We start from the raw sequence: 14,588 nt of genomic DNA on the forward strand, positions 1-14,588 counted from the left end.
GCTGAGGGGTTCCCGCGGGCAGCCAGGTCCGCACCCGGCGCCCTCCCGGCCTGCGGGACCCACCTCCCCCGCCCCTCCCCGCGAGCTCGCGGCCAGACTCGGCCCGGCGGCGGGAGTGGCGCGCCGCGGGGGAGGTGCGCGCGACTGGCGGGCGAGCGAGCGAGCTGAGCGGCGTCCGCCCCCGCCGCGCCGAGAGCAGCCGAGCCGAGCCGGCGCGCCCGGGGCGGGGAGCGCGCACGAGGCCGGGCGAGCGCCGGCTCCGGAGGGTCGTGCCCCGCCCGCGTCCGGGTCTCCGGGCCACGACCCGGCGGCGGCGAGGCCGGGCGGCCACCTGCAGCGCCGCGTGCGGAACGGGCGTCCGCGCTCCCGGGGCGGCCGCAGTCCCGCCGCCCCCACTTCGCCGACCGAGCCTCCGGCGCTTCGTGGAGCCGCCCGCGCTCCCGTGCAGGTACCGGGGCGGGGGGACCCGAGTGGAGCGGCCGCGGGCGCGCGTGGGCCGGGGACCGCGGCGCGGGGACCCGGGCGGGGACGGCGCGGGCCGGGAGCCGGGCTTGGCCGGCCAGCCAGGGGTCGGGGCGCCGAGGGCTGGGCGCGGGCCTCCAGGTGCCCCTCGGACCGCGGACAGGGCGCCTTGCCCGCGGCCGCCTCTCGGGGCAGCGCTGGCCCAGGGCCGAGTCTAGCCGGACGCGCTCCCGCAAGCGCCCGAAGTTTCCCTTTGCTCACTTTGCCGGACGACTTTGCGTCGTGAGGGGAAGCCTCGCAGTTGATCGTGTTCAGAAAATAGAAAAGAGGGAAGACGGTCTGCAGGGTTGAAGTTGTTAGTAGACGGAAGTATTTGTGCCTCCCGTCGCTAATGGCCACGGCAGGAGAAAATAGTGGACAGAGTCATAAACTATTTTCCTCCTGCTCCAGGTAATGGTTGATTTGTTATACAGGTTTTAGGCTTTGATTACAAGCCGCTAGTACGAGGTTCTGGGTGTGATCTAAGAAATGTTCGAATTTTTAATCAACACATATTTGTTGAACAGAGACTTCATCTCAGGCGAGGCTTTAATATGAGGTGAACAAGTGATCAAAGCATAAGTAGCTACGCCAATGTAGTAGTTACCAACTAAGCTTCGGCTTTTGAAATGCAAAGTGAAAAGGAATGCCACCGTTTGGATTGGACTTGCGTAGGTACAGGCGGCAGCTGGTATCGTGTCACTGCTGAAAACTTAATTTTGAGCCAGAAATCCATCCAGTGGGAGACAAGCAGCTGTGTGATCGAGCCCACCCCACACCTTCCCCAACTGATATCTTAAAATATCCCACCCCGTTATTCAAGCCTGCACGCTTCCTTCATTTACATAACATGTGCACGTGACCATGGAACAGAATCTGTTTAGACCCCGGTCTCCCTGGAGCTCACACCTGCGATGATGGAGCCTCCTGATCACTCCTTACAGCCCTTTGAGGTCATAAAATTGTGAGGAGAAACATATCTAGAGGCAGTGCAGGAGCATCAGGGGTCTCTGCCTTTGGGGGCCGGTGGAGAAGGGTTGAGCTGGGCTGGTTTCTTGGCACTGCCCCAGTGCTGTGCTGAGCCATATTGGAGCCTAAGGCAGAAGGAAAAATCAGTAATACGGATCCTGTCTTTATTTAAAATTGTGATGTTTTGTACAATGCGGATTTTGTGTTAATTTTGATGTTTTAAAACAGTTCATTATAACATTTATCTTCTGGAGTTTTTGGTACCGCCTTACATTTTGTGCCTGGAGCGAGGGCCTCGCTTGCCTCACCCTCGGTCTAGACTTGCCTGTGCGTCAAGTTTCTTAGCCTCTCTGAGCACGTTTCCTCGTTGATAAAATTTTAAAAAGTGGCCCCTCCACGGGTGTTGTGCAGCTCACGTACAGCATGTGGCCGCTGCGTGGGACCAGGCACGTGGGGCACACGAAAGGGTGGCTGTCCTGTTCGTATTGTCACTCAGCTTGGACATCTTGAGCTGGTCACCGAATCTTGCTGAGTGTCAGTTTGACTCAGCAGAATGGGAGTGGTGATCGCCAGCTCACAGGGTTAAGTGAGAGACTGTGGGTGAAGGTGCCTGGGCCTCTGGGGGGTGAGTTTTCCGCAATGGCTCAGGGGGCCTGGATTGCCTTGGCAAGCTTGCAGTCACCTGCTCTTCCTCTGGAGGTTAGCCATGTGCCTTGTGCACAGACACGCTTTTTTTTTTTAATTAATTTTTTTTTGGCTGTGTTGGGTCTTTGCTGCTGTGTGCGGGCTTTCTCTAGTTGCAGCGAGCGGGGGCTACTCTGGCACACGGGCTTCAATCGTTGTGGCCCGCGGGCTCCAGAGCACAGACAGGCTCAGTAGCTGTGGCACATGGGCCCAGTTGCTCCACAGCATGTGGGATCCTCCCGGGCCAGGGATCGAACCCATGTCCCCTGCATTGGCAGGCGGACTCCCAACCGCTGCACCACCAGGGAAGCCCCCAGACACACTTTTATAAACGCTGTTTGTGTTGCATGGAGACCCTGCGGAAGCATTTGAATCCGAGTAGAGATGTTTCTTGCCCAGCTTTATCGTGGAAGGGTGAAGGTCACCAGCCACCAGTTGTGATGGGCAAAGATTTTTATAGGTGAGCTTAATTTCGCTGCCCCAAACGGACTTTGGTTCCCGTTTGATATATCTAGTCCTAGGTCATGATCGTGATTTTCCTGAGCCTAATTCTAGTGAGTTTCTCTCAGCCGCTATCTAGCTTAAAGCAGCTTAGTCCCTCAGAGTCAGTCTCTGTCTCCCCACGTCACCCTCTGGGGCCCCTTCTCACCGCAGGTGGTCTCTGGGCTCCAGGAGAAGGTTGCAGTTACATCGGGGCATGGGGGAGAGTGGCCCCTTGCTGTCCTCTGATGGGTTTCCCACGACTGAGCCTCCTTTTTCTGTTTCCACTGCCTATTGTCCAGCCGGGTGTCACTGGGGTGAGCCACAGCTGGGGACCCGGCTCCTGCATCTGGTCCTGAGGTCCCCACCCCCTTGGGTCTCCACCAGGTCCCTGCTGGGCACCTGGGAACCTGCCCAGTCTGTGTGGAACAGCCCAGGCCCCCATACCTGCTGTATTGAGCAGTCCCTGTGCTACCAGCAGGAGGAAGGACAGACTCCCCCCGCCTTCTCCATCCCCCTCCACCTCCTGGGGGTTTTTCTTCCCGCACCGCCTCTCCTCCTCCAGGCACGGTGCAAAGGGCCAGGGGGCTCCCAGGCTCCTCTCTCCCGGTACCAGAAGAACTTTTTTCCACCTGCAGGGCAGGAATCTTTCTTAGGTTGTGTCTCCTGTCTTCTGGACATTGTGGCTTAGAGTAAAGCTCTTGATGTGTAAAGGGAATTTCAACATCTTTTTCTCTTAACTCCCCCATCCCTGGAGAAACCAGATGTACTCTGGCAAGGTGGGAAGGAAGCAGGGTGGGGAGCAAGCTGGGGAAATAGACTGGAAACTCCCTCTCCCCCCGCCCCATCTTCTGGGTCGCTGACCTCGGTTATGTGCACTGGGCTTCTTAGTACCTGAAAAAGACTGGAAAGGCTGTAGGGCCTGTTGGAGTTGCCAGTCTGGGGCTGGGAGGAAATGGAGAAAGAGCAGCTTTGAAGCTTTGGTGGTGGGGGGAGAGCAGAGCTGTCTGCCTACACACTACTGAGCCCAGCCCGGTAGACCAGTTTCACATGCATTAGTGTTTTCCGAACAGTCACCCTATTTCTGCCGCTGCTGCTTCATCGTCAGAACGACCCACTGTATGCTTGGCATTTTACTAAAAGCAGCAGGAAAAATACAGAAAAGTTCAAGTCATAATTGATGCTTCAGGGTCCTTGGGAATTGTCTGGAGAATATGATTAGCTCTTATGAAACCTAAAGCTATACACCCAGAGCCCTGGGTTTAGTTCACACTCCATGCGTGGAAGGTTAAGTGGCCAGTGAAGGCTTCTCAGAGGAGGTGGGACTTTAAGTAACATTAAGACTTGGCCACACAGACGTGAGATGAAAGAGAACTTCCCCTGGGAAGGAGCTCTTGAATTCCTAGAGACAGAAGGCTGCCCCAGGAGTGGCCTTTCGGGTCCCACCTGTGACTTGACCCTTCCTGGTGTTGTGCTTATCCGTTTTGTTGTCAAGGGTACCTGTAAACCCTGGTACAGGTAGTGTCATCTGTACAAAGGACAACAGGCACGGTCAGCTTTCTAAATGCCTGGTCTTTTCCCCCAGCTGAATGGAAATCAGAGGAATTCTCATCTAACCCTGTTATTCTTAGTTATCTGCACCTGGAAACTCATTTCAAACTTTCAGCTCAGGTAAATGGACCTTTAAGACACATCGGTGATTCTTAGGAGTTACGGCGGCATCCTTTGTATTGCTTTAACGTGCTATGACCCATAACCCTGAGCTCAGTGGGTCACAAACCAGTAGATGGCATGGGGTGGGGGGGCGGATGCTCAGCAAACTTAGCAGCAGATTGACAAGAAATGATCAGACAGGTGTGGCCACACCACTAGGGATGCCCCCTCACCGGTGTTGGCCACTAGCTCCGTGCAGACACTTGCACTGTTCCTGTGTAGATTCCGGGTAGGAAGGGCTCCCAGTTATTTTTCTTATGGTTAAGCTATCCGTGAAAAGAAATTACAGAAGAGCCTTTTGAAAGGTGAGGAGTAGGAAGTTATTTATTTGCTCAAGTGTCTTCCTAGCCCTGATGTGTGGGACGGGCTTTTGAATGTATGAAGTTTGAGAACTTCTGGAGTACCCACCTTCACCCCTGGGGTCCAAACACCAATCTGACCATTGTTTCTATCCCCAGATTCTCACATCTGTGGGAGACAACAGAAGCATCAGCTGAGGTGTGCAAGTTTCCCAAGAAACTGGTCTCAGAACAGCTGTCCCAAGTGTGGACATGAAAATGTCAGAGGTGTTTTGCTTTCTTAAAGCAGGTTGTCCAGCCGAGGCGGGCAGTCAGGGCTTTGGTTTCCGCTCTGCCACTTAGAGTCCCTGCGACCCCATAGCCTGGGGGTAGGGACACACGTGCTCACACACACACACACACACACACACAAGCATCACTTGATGTACTGTATCAGCGGAGAAAATGCTTCATAAATTATTTGTGGCTGTTACTCTTCCATTGTCTTTCTTAGAAGGCAAAAGGGTGTTTATTATAGTTCTCAATTAGGAACCCCTAATAAAGTCTCCTAAAGCAATAAAGGGTCCTTCCTTAGCTGAGATCTGATGGCGTTCCAGGAAAATGAGCAAGTGTGCTCTACAGAGCACCCCTGAGCAGGGCTAAGTGGTCGATGTCCTGTGGGAAAGGACCTTGATGCAAGTTAAAGCAAAGAGCCAGGGCAGAAAGACGGGGAAGGTAACACAGGTAGGAGAGGGTGACACAGGTGGGAATTCCTCTGATTTCCATTCAGCAGGTGGGAGAGCCTCAGACCCTGAGTCCTGGGGCGTGCAGGGTTCGCGTGGCCCATCTCCCTCTGCAGTGTCAGCTTTCCCCGCTAACGTGTGCTTACAAGTACTAGCAGCAGGGCCGCAGATGGGAGGTGCCCTGGGCCAGTGACGTGCGCGCGCACACACACACACACGTTCTGCTGGGAGCCGTAGGGACAGTTCTGCCCGGCCACATCTGTGGCCTGCCGGTGAGCCTCATGAACAGCGTGGATCAGAGGACCACAGTCGGTGTCACCAGTGGGTAACCGAATGACAGCCAGTATCAGGTTCCTGTTGTATATTTAGTCTCCTGCCTGTGAATATATTATGAATATTTAGAACCTTTTCAACATTAGTGTATCATGAATATTTACTGCCCAGCTGCCTGGGTATATTTAGCACCTCATGACTATCGGGTGTCTGTCCGTCCTTCCCCACCTCTCTGTGTTGGATGCACACATGCCCTCCTTCCTGAGTTTTTATCTCCACTTAGTCATCCATCCCCTTTGCTGTCCTTTCTGTAGACGCTGCTGCGAGCCTGTGCAAGCTGCTCTCAGCTCTTCGCTCTTGGTCTGCTTGCAGCTCTGGGGCAGGCACAGCCTCAGCACCTCGTGGGTGCAGGGGCAGGTGCGGTGGCCATGAAGGCTCTGACCTGGGTCCCTTGAGTTCTCCTCACGGCTCTGCAGCCCACGTGGGAAATGCAGGGAGCTGCTCCGAAGCAGCGTCTGCACTGGCACCAGCTATTCTAACCTGGGTTTGATACCTAACTCCTAATCCCGAGGTTCCATCAGCTTGCCTGTTAATTATTCATCCTTTCTCCCTGACCTCCTCCGCAAGGAGTGGTAGCAGGAGCTTTCTTATGGGTCCGTCTGCGTGGAAGGTTCCTGACTTAGCAGCTGCAGTGCTAACTCTGCTGATGGAAGTGAGGAGAAGGAGGGTGGCGTTTGCTGGGGGGTCGACGTCTGAACCAGGCGGCCACGCCACTCCACCTGGTGGTTCATCCTCCGTGCCCTGGGGTCATTTCCATGGGGATAGACTCGGCCCTGTATATTTGCTAGGTGTCAGCTGCATGGTCCATTGGAAATCAGATCTTTAAATCATGGTGTATTAGCATTTCCAGTGTACTTTCAGGGTGTGAATGGGCTCTTAGTGTACGAACACAGAACATCTTGCAGATGTGCGCCACCTGCTTTCCGAGGCTTAGCTGGTATCATCTTGCTGCTGTGTGGCCTTCGCGAGCGAAGACGGGTCTGTGCGTCGAGGGGTTCTGGTAAGCAAGGCTTATCCGGTACCACGTTCTAGAGCTGAAGTCGTTGGGAGCGTTCCATGGGTATCCCGGGGTCTCTAGGTGGCAGAGGGACCATTGCAGACAGGACTCGGCCAGGCCAGCAAGCGGGGAGGGCCTGGAAGGTGGTGAACGCGGCGTGGGACGGGTCGTCCAGCCGCCTGGGGCCCCGACCAGGCTTGTGATTTGGCTCCGTCCTGGCAGGCTGCCCCCCTCGGGTGGCCCGAGGCCAGGTGCTGCATAACAGACAGACTCTCCCATCCAGCAAGCCAGAGGGCAGAACACGAGGCAGCTCGGTAACATTTGGGGGCGTATCCTTCCAAACTTTGTCCCTGCTGCTCCGAATACGCATACATACGTGTATGCACAGAAGTATATATTAATACAAAGAGGTAATGCCTACACTGTTTTCTGGGCTGCCTTTTCAAAATGAGTAGCTCTTTTCCACATGGTCGGATACGCTTCCTTAGCACCAGCTGTCATGGCTGCGAGGGATTCCATGGTCCGGGTGGCCCCCGCTTACTCACCAAGCCCTCTGTCGGATGGACGTTTCCTTAGGTCATTTTCAGTCTGTCACCGTTTAGCAGCACGACAGTGAAGGCCGTTGTCAGTGCTCTTTTGTATGTTGTCTGGTCGCTTCCTTTGACGTCCTGTCTCATAAGTAGATTTCCTGTCTATGTACAAGCCTCCTCCTTTGAGGTGTCCTGCCCAGAGTCTTTTTTTTTTTTTCCACACTAAAGTTTTTTTTCCCCACGAGATTTCATGGATCTTGGTCGACGGCATCGTCAGCATCTGTGCTATTCAGGATTTGCTCTGGTTAGTTTAAGGAGAAGAGGATTTAATGCAGGAAATTCAGGGATAACAGAATCATTGAAAGCTCAGCCCTGGGCCAGACCCGCAGGGGTGACCCCCAGAGCAACGCTGCAGAGCTGTCCCGCCGGGAGCTGCCTCCCACCCCAGACCCACCGCGTGGAGGGTCCCACCTGCTGCTCGGCGATCGTCGCGGAGCTGTGGCCGGTGGATCACCTGGGACCCCCATCACCACCCGTGGGAAAATCTGATGCCTCCGTGGTGGTGCCTGTTAGCAAAGAGGCACAGGAAACTCCACCTCGTGGGGAGCGTGGCCTGGATGGAGGCCGGGAAGTGTGGTCTTGCTTTTCTAGCTTCTAGCAGGCAGTGAGCAAGCCTGCAGGTGGGCTGAACTGTATCTCAGCCCTTCTCTCTTTCTTCTTAAAAAAATATTTTGTACTTTTTGTGTTCTATTTGATGCAGACGGGTGAAGTTCACAGAGTTTAGCCATGGGTTCTGTGGGCCTGGTCCCTGCCTTGCAGAATCAATCATTTGTCCTCTCCAGAGAAGGTCAAGGTCGTTTCCCTGATAAGGTTTTCATTTCAGTCCCCTTCTCTTCAGACCCCTTTTGACATGACCCCAGCCCCCTTCCTGCTCAGTCTTAGAAACCAGATTGGCAGCCTCTCCAGCCTGAGCTTCAAATAGGTAAAAAAAGAAACACTATATATCTGTCTCTATATATCAGTATCTATCTCAAGGTGAAGCCACATACGAATAGCGCCTGCAGACTTGCCTTCTATACAGACCATGTATTTGAAAATCAGGCCCCCTGAGGCCTGCCTGTGGGAAGCTGTGGGCTGGCTCTTTTCTCTCTGGGGGACCCTGGGTTCTGTTGCCCCTTCACACTGAGCAGCCCTGAGCTGTCAGGCGTGGGTAGGAAGCAGGAGTTAGCTTATGCTAAGTTAATAGCCAATTTTTTTTCATGACCCATAATTGACCAGCAGGTAGTTTATGAAACGTATTTCTCCCTGCCTCTTCCAACGGCCTTTATGTGTAATTAGTGTGAATTCAGGTGTTTGTATAGCTCCAAGCTCCCCCTCTGCGTGGTTTCTGTATTTTCAGTTGTTCCAGGAAAGCATTGCCGAGGAAGGATTCCAGAAAAGACTGTGTCCTTAGCAACCCAGAGCCGTGGTGGTGGGGGGGTGTTTGGGTGACAGCAGGGGGGCAACCCCAGCCTGGGGGTGCACGCTCTCCTGACCCTCAACAGGTTCTCTGGCCCTCATGGTGTGTGCTCCCCCTTTAGAGATGGACTGTTTAAAACAAGCCGGTGCTCCCCAGCTCGAAGCTCTGAGGGGGGTGGTAGGGGTGAGAAGGGGGCTCGGCCCCCTCCATCTCCAGGTGGGCCGACACAGCCCTTGGGACTAGTCCTTGGAGGGTCCAGCAGGTCATGCTTTCAGCGAGGCGCATCAAAGGAACCCATGTCTTTTAAAAAAGAGAAAGTAATCGTGATTTGCTGTATCCCAAGTGATGTGCCTTAGGTTTCCACAACACCTTCTTTCTGTGGTTTATATGTAACAGACATTTGCCTTTCTTTAATTTTAGGGGGTTATACATTGATTGTATATGATGAAGTAAACTGAAATAATTGTTTTACCAGCAACAGGTGTTTCTTTCCGTTTTTCTAAGCACGTACGATGAGATTCTGAATTTTGTGCATGTGGCATAGATACATTGGATAATCCAGGCTGCCTATTGCATAACCTCCCCCTCCCCGAATCTTGTGCTTTCAAATAGTTACTAAGCTGTGAGTATGTGTGCGATTAGATGAGTCCCTTTCCAGATTAGATGAGTCTCTTTCCAGCACAGAGAGCAGGTGATGTTGAGGCCACGCATCATTCTGGGTCTTTCATCTTCAGCATCTCCTTTTGTCCTTACGATCACCCTGTGCATTTTACAGATAAGGAGACTGAGGCCCAGAGAAGCCAAGTAGCTTGGCCAGGGCCCCTCAGCTAGTGAGCAACAGAGCTGTGGACCCACCTCCACCCCCTCGTCTCTCAGGAGATGATTTCCCCTTGAAAACAGACTGTTTGTTCCTTAGGTAACACGCCAGGTGCTGCCAGGACTGCTTTACCCCCACCCCCATTTTTATTCCCATTTTCTGGAGGAGCAAACTGAGGCACAGAGCGGTTATGAGACTTACCTAGACAGCCAGTCCACGGTGGAGCAGGGAATTGAACCCAGTGTCCTTTCCTTGTCGCCTGTTGAACTCTTCCTTGTCAACCTCTTGAACTGTTAATGTGGAAATGGTCTGGAAATGTCCTTATAACTGGCCCAGGGTTTCTCTTAGTGGGAGTGAACTTGGCAAGTTACTCCCCAGGGTGTGCACGAGGCCTGGGGCACGGGAGGGGCTCCTTGTTCCAGGCCACTTCCCCCCAGAGCTGCTTCCATGACACCCACGCGGGGCGGGAGTCTCTGGGGACCCTCCTCTTCCCTCCTGCATCCGCCGCCTGCAGCAGCTTCTGCAGGAAAGCAGAGGAGGGGAGGTGGCAGGTGGGGAGACAGCTGAGGGCATGGGCTGGGGGCTGGGCCGACCCAGTGGGCCTCGGGCTCACTTTCCTCCAGGGTTGTTGGGAGAAGCAAAGGCAGTCGTTTGTGTGGAAGTGGCAGGTATGCTGTAGCCAGTGGACAAGAGTGAGTTAAAAAGGATGTGTTATTATAATTAAGCCTTACTTACCTCTCTCTCTTTTTTAATGTTAGAACATTCCTAGTTAAAATTGAACAAGGCCTCGTGACTGGGAGCTCTGGGTGCAGAGCCTGACTCTCGCATTCTCCAGCCACGTGGCCTCTCAGCGCCTCTGTTTCCCATCTGGAAAATGGGATGGGACGAGCCCCTACCTCTGAGGGTCGTTGTGTGGACCAGCTGGGGTACTGTTGCCTGTAACGTGCCATCTGAGAGAATAAGAAGTGTAGTGTCGAGTGAGGGGGACGGGTTGGAGCCCCGGTGGGCTGAACATGGGCTGTGTTCGAGGCACTGTTGGGTGCTTAAGGAATACATGATCCCACTGGTTCTGGCAGCAACCTTAAAGAGTACAAACAATTATCCCTATTTGGAGGTGAGGAAACGAAAGCTCAGGAGGTGAAAGTGGCGTGTGTGCCTGTCCCCATCCGGGGACACCTAGGTGGGCAGAGAGGGAGGTGGTCACCTGAAGCCCCTGGGGGTGGGGGAGGGGGTCCGGAGCGACCGGTGCTGGGATCCTGCCTTGTCCCCAGGTCAGTGGTTGGCTGGCACACCAGGGTGGCTGCATCCTGAGTCTCTCGGGCTCCACGGGGCAATCCCAAGTGAACGGTTCACCATGTGCCGGCAGGATTAGCCAAGGGAGCAGATACTTCCCAAACATCCTCTGTTCTTGTTTCTCCCCAATTCCCAAATAAACACTTCCGCTGTAATATCAACATGACATTACAACAGTTCTTTGCTCTTCTCATGGATGTGTAGTCTTTTGTGTGAAGTTGCAGTTTAAGCTCTTCACTGTCAATCAAAGTGGAATTCCCATCTGAATTCAAGACACAACATCCAGGATGGTCTGCCATGGTGTTTGGTTTCTTAAAGGCTGTCAGTTCTCCCCTAAAGCCAGAGTTCCTGGTCTTTCTGAGTAGGAGTGTCCCTTTGTAACATTGGACAGTTAGGGAAACCTTCCACATGACAGCAGTTACATTTTTAATATATCAGTATATAAACAAAAAGACAGTATGAATTTTGAGGCTCATCTAGATGACATATTTTATTAATCACATCTACACTTATTTAAAAATAATAACCTACACAGGGAGATCCGCTCGGTGCTTTGTGACCACCTAGAGGGGTGGGATAGGGAGGGTGGGAGGGAGACGCAAGAGGGAGGAGATGTGGGGATATATGTATATGTACAGCTGATTCACTTTGTTATAAAGCAGAAACTAACACACCATTGTAAAGCAATTATACTCTAATAAAGATGTATAAAAAAAGTAAAGTAAAAATAATAACCTGCATATGTATGTGACATAATATTGATACCATTTCTATATAATGCTTCTTTATCAGGGATTCACAGGTAAAGAACTAAGGATCTGTGTTTGGAGATTTCATATTTGTAGCCTTTCAAAAAAGTGGATATGCCCTTTTGCAGTTTGCTTTTTCCTCCTGGGTACTTTGCTTGCAATTTCAGTAGGTTCCACCAGGGGGTGCTTCTGCAGTGGATGAAGCTTCACTCCAGCTATGAGACAAAGTGTAGTTTTCTACTCCCAAATGTTTTCTTTTTAGGACAAACATACCTTAATTAAAAGAAAACATATGAATTAAGAAAAAATGGTCTAAAAGAGGTAACCAAACATGAAGACAAATTTAAGAGATGTAATAGGCTGAATAATACCAAAATTCCAAGTACTAATTACTGCTTAGTTTTCTCTATTTCAGGATTTCAGAATTAATTAATTAACTAATTTATTTATTTATTGGTCATGCCACATGGCTTATGGGAGGGGTCCCCAACCCCCGGTACCAGTCTGAGGCCTGTTGGGAACCGGGACGCACAGCAGGAGGTGAGTGGCAGGCGAGCGAAACTTCATCTGCCGCTCCCCATCGCTCCCCATCTCTTGCATTACCGCCTGAACCATCCTCCCCCACCCCCCATCCGTGGAAAAATTGTTTTCCACGAAACCAGTCCCTGGTGCCAAAAAGGTTGGAGACCGCTGGCTTATGGCATCTTAGTTCCCTGACAAGGGATCGAACCTGGACCCTGGCAGTGAAAGCGCCAAGTCCTAACCACTGGACTGCCAGGAATCCCCAGGATTGATTTTTAAAAAGCAATCCCCAAGCGTCAGCCACTGCACTAACTTCCAAAGGGTCTGAAGTGTCACAGCCCAGGAGAGCTTTAGCATTAGAAGTACACAGGATGTCTTAACCACTTAGGGACCATGAGGCACCAGGACCCCACTTTTATACCTGGATCCTAACAGAAGGATCCAGGACTCTAGCAGGCACGTTGTTCCCTCAGCAGCCTGGTCTCACAGGCCACCGTGGCTTCTTATTCACCTGCGAGAGAGAGCTGCATGTCAAGCTAATTTGAATATGAAACACGGAGCCAAGAAAATCAGGCAAAAGTCCTCAGACAAACCTATCGTTTCATCCAGTAGTCCCACTGGTAGAAGTTCCCTGCTGTTTGTTCTTTTCAGTGTGCCTTCAGTACACATTATCAAGGTCCATGGAGCCCACAGTCTAAACAGCACTGAAATATAAGCATAAGTGCAATGAATGTGACGGGTGAGGGCAGCAGATCCTCTGGGGTGGGGTGCCTGGGGCCTGGGTCCTAGAGGCACTGGCCGAGCTTGCGCCAGTTTCCGTGGGGAGGGTCCAGGGAACCCTGTGGGGCTCACGGTGGGGCAGGGCCCACCGGCCCAGTGGACACAGGACGCACAGTGCTGAGCGTCCGTAATAGCTTTAGGGGCCCACAGAAATGTCTTAATTTCTTCTAAAATCAGAAGGAAAACATGAACTTTAGGTTCAAGAAAATGTTTTAGTATACAATAATATATTCATCTTTATACCAATGCAATTGTAAGACCTGGCCTCCAGGCATTGTCAAGCGTTATTTTCTTCTCCTTTGTTGGTCCACCTTGTCATTCAAGGGAGGCCAAGGAGGCGGAGGGTGATTGCCTGGGCTGTACCTTGGCCTGATATCAGCCTGCTTGAGGCTGCCGTCGCCTCACCTACCCTGCTGACTCAGGAGGTCTGGGTGGGACCGTACTTTGTGTTTAACAAGCTTTTGCGGGTGAATCTGCTGCGTGGCCAGGGTTGAGGGCCTTGGCCTTCACCTGAGCGTGTCTGGGCCACGGTTGGGCAGATCTGATTTCCAGGACCCGGGCTCCCACCTTCCTGCAGGAGGGAGGAGCCCAAACAGTTGTTGGGGAAGATTCCAGGTGTGCAGGGCTGGGCTGGCCTGCACCCCATCTGCTCTGAAGAGGCACAAACGCTCCTTTGTCCTCAGCCCCTCGGGCCTCCCGGTCTTCCTGGAATCATTCTTCCTTTTGGCTTCTCCATACCCAAGGTGCACATTTCCAGCTTCCTTCACCCAATTTATCAGCACACACTTGCTGCAGCCGAGTGCACGGCACTGGGATTGGGGCAGGACAGCTGACTGTGGGCCGGGCCTTCCCAGCATCAGCTGACAGGGCACAGACGTGTGCATAGCTTATCAGAAAGTAAACTGGATAAGTAAGGGCTCCTCCACAAGGTGCAAACCCAGTGGGGAGTTTTAAAAAATTCCTAACATTTTATTTTACTTATTTTTGCTATTTTATTTTATTTTTTATTGAGCTATAATTGACATTAGTTTCCAGTGTACAGCATAATGATTCAATATTTATATATAATGCAAAATGATCACAATAACTCTGGTTAACATCCGCTACCGTACACATTTACACAATTTTTTGTAATGAGAACTTTTAAGATCTACTCTCTTAGCACCTTTCAAATACGCACTACACTGATTTTTAAAAAACTGTATATACTGAGTTTTTGTTTAGTTTTGAACTCCACCCTTCAGGCACACTGAGAACAGGAGCGGGGGACAAGCAGCTCGGGGGCGGGGGGAGGGTGTGCAACCAGAAGGGGGTTCAGTCCCGGAAGCACTTTTGAGGTGCGGTAGACATAGCAGTGGATGGATCTAGAGGAGTGAAGGTCGTTGCTACAGGGAGCGACACCTCCAGTTGGGAGAAGGGTCTGGTGTGTGTGGGACAGGCTGTATCTGATGGGACAGGGCATGGGCTGTGTAGAGGGCTGTCGAGGGCGGAGGGGTTTAAAAGAGGAGGCTGCCGCGAGACCGAGGAGGAAAGCGCGGGCGCCCCTTAGTGGCCACAGCCCTGGGGGCCTGCAGGGGCGACCACTCACTCAGTGAAGGCTTTGGAACCAGCTGTGCTTGGCTGGGGGACATTGCAGAGACAGCGCCTACATGCGGAAGTGTTCACAATTCGCCTGTCTGCCCCTAAGATAGTCGGGAAATGCGACGGGGAAGCTTTTCCACCAATGACAGAATCAAAGAT

At 52.4% G+C, this 14,588-nt stretch overlaps 1 protein-coding gene across 3 annotated transcripts in view; it reads left to right on the forward strand.

The window, feature by feature from the left end:
• The first annotated feature begins 316 nt into the window (after positions 1–316).
• CRACDL (CRACD like) overlaps positions 317–14,588 on the forward strand; it is a 122,034-nt gene continuing 107,762 nt past the window's right edge. Inside the window, exon 1 of one of the 3 annotated variants that reach the window (XM_030838863.2) lies at positions 317–448. Coding sequence is in view for 1 of the 3 variants with exons in the window: in XM_060309582.1 (XP_060165565.1) it covers positions 5,702–5,718 (17 nt within the window). In the remaining 2 variants the exon portion in view is untranslated. Of the gene's footprint in view, positions 449–896; positions 913–5,698; positions 5,719–14,588 lie in introns of those variants that run through there. The other 2 variants (XM_060309581.1, XM_060309582.1) reach the window with 2 other exon arrangements.

This window comes from Globicephala melas, chromosome 12 (assembly GCF_963455315.2).
Source record: "Globicephala melas chromosome 12, mGloMel1.2, whole genome shotgun sequence".
Classification (NCBI taxonomy): domain Eukaryota; kingdom Metazoa; phylum Chordata; class Mammalia; order Artiodactyla; family Delphinidae; genus Globicephala; species Globicephala melas.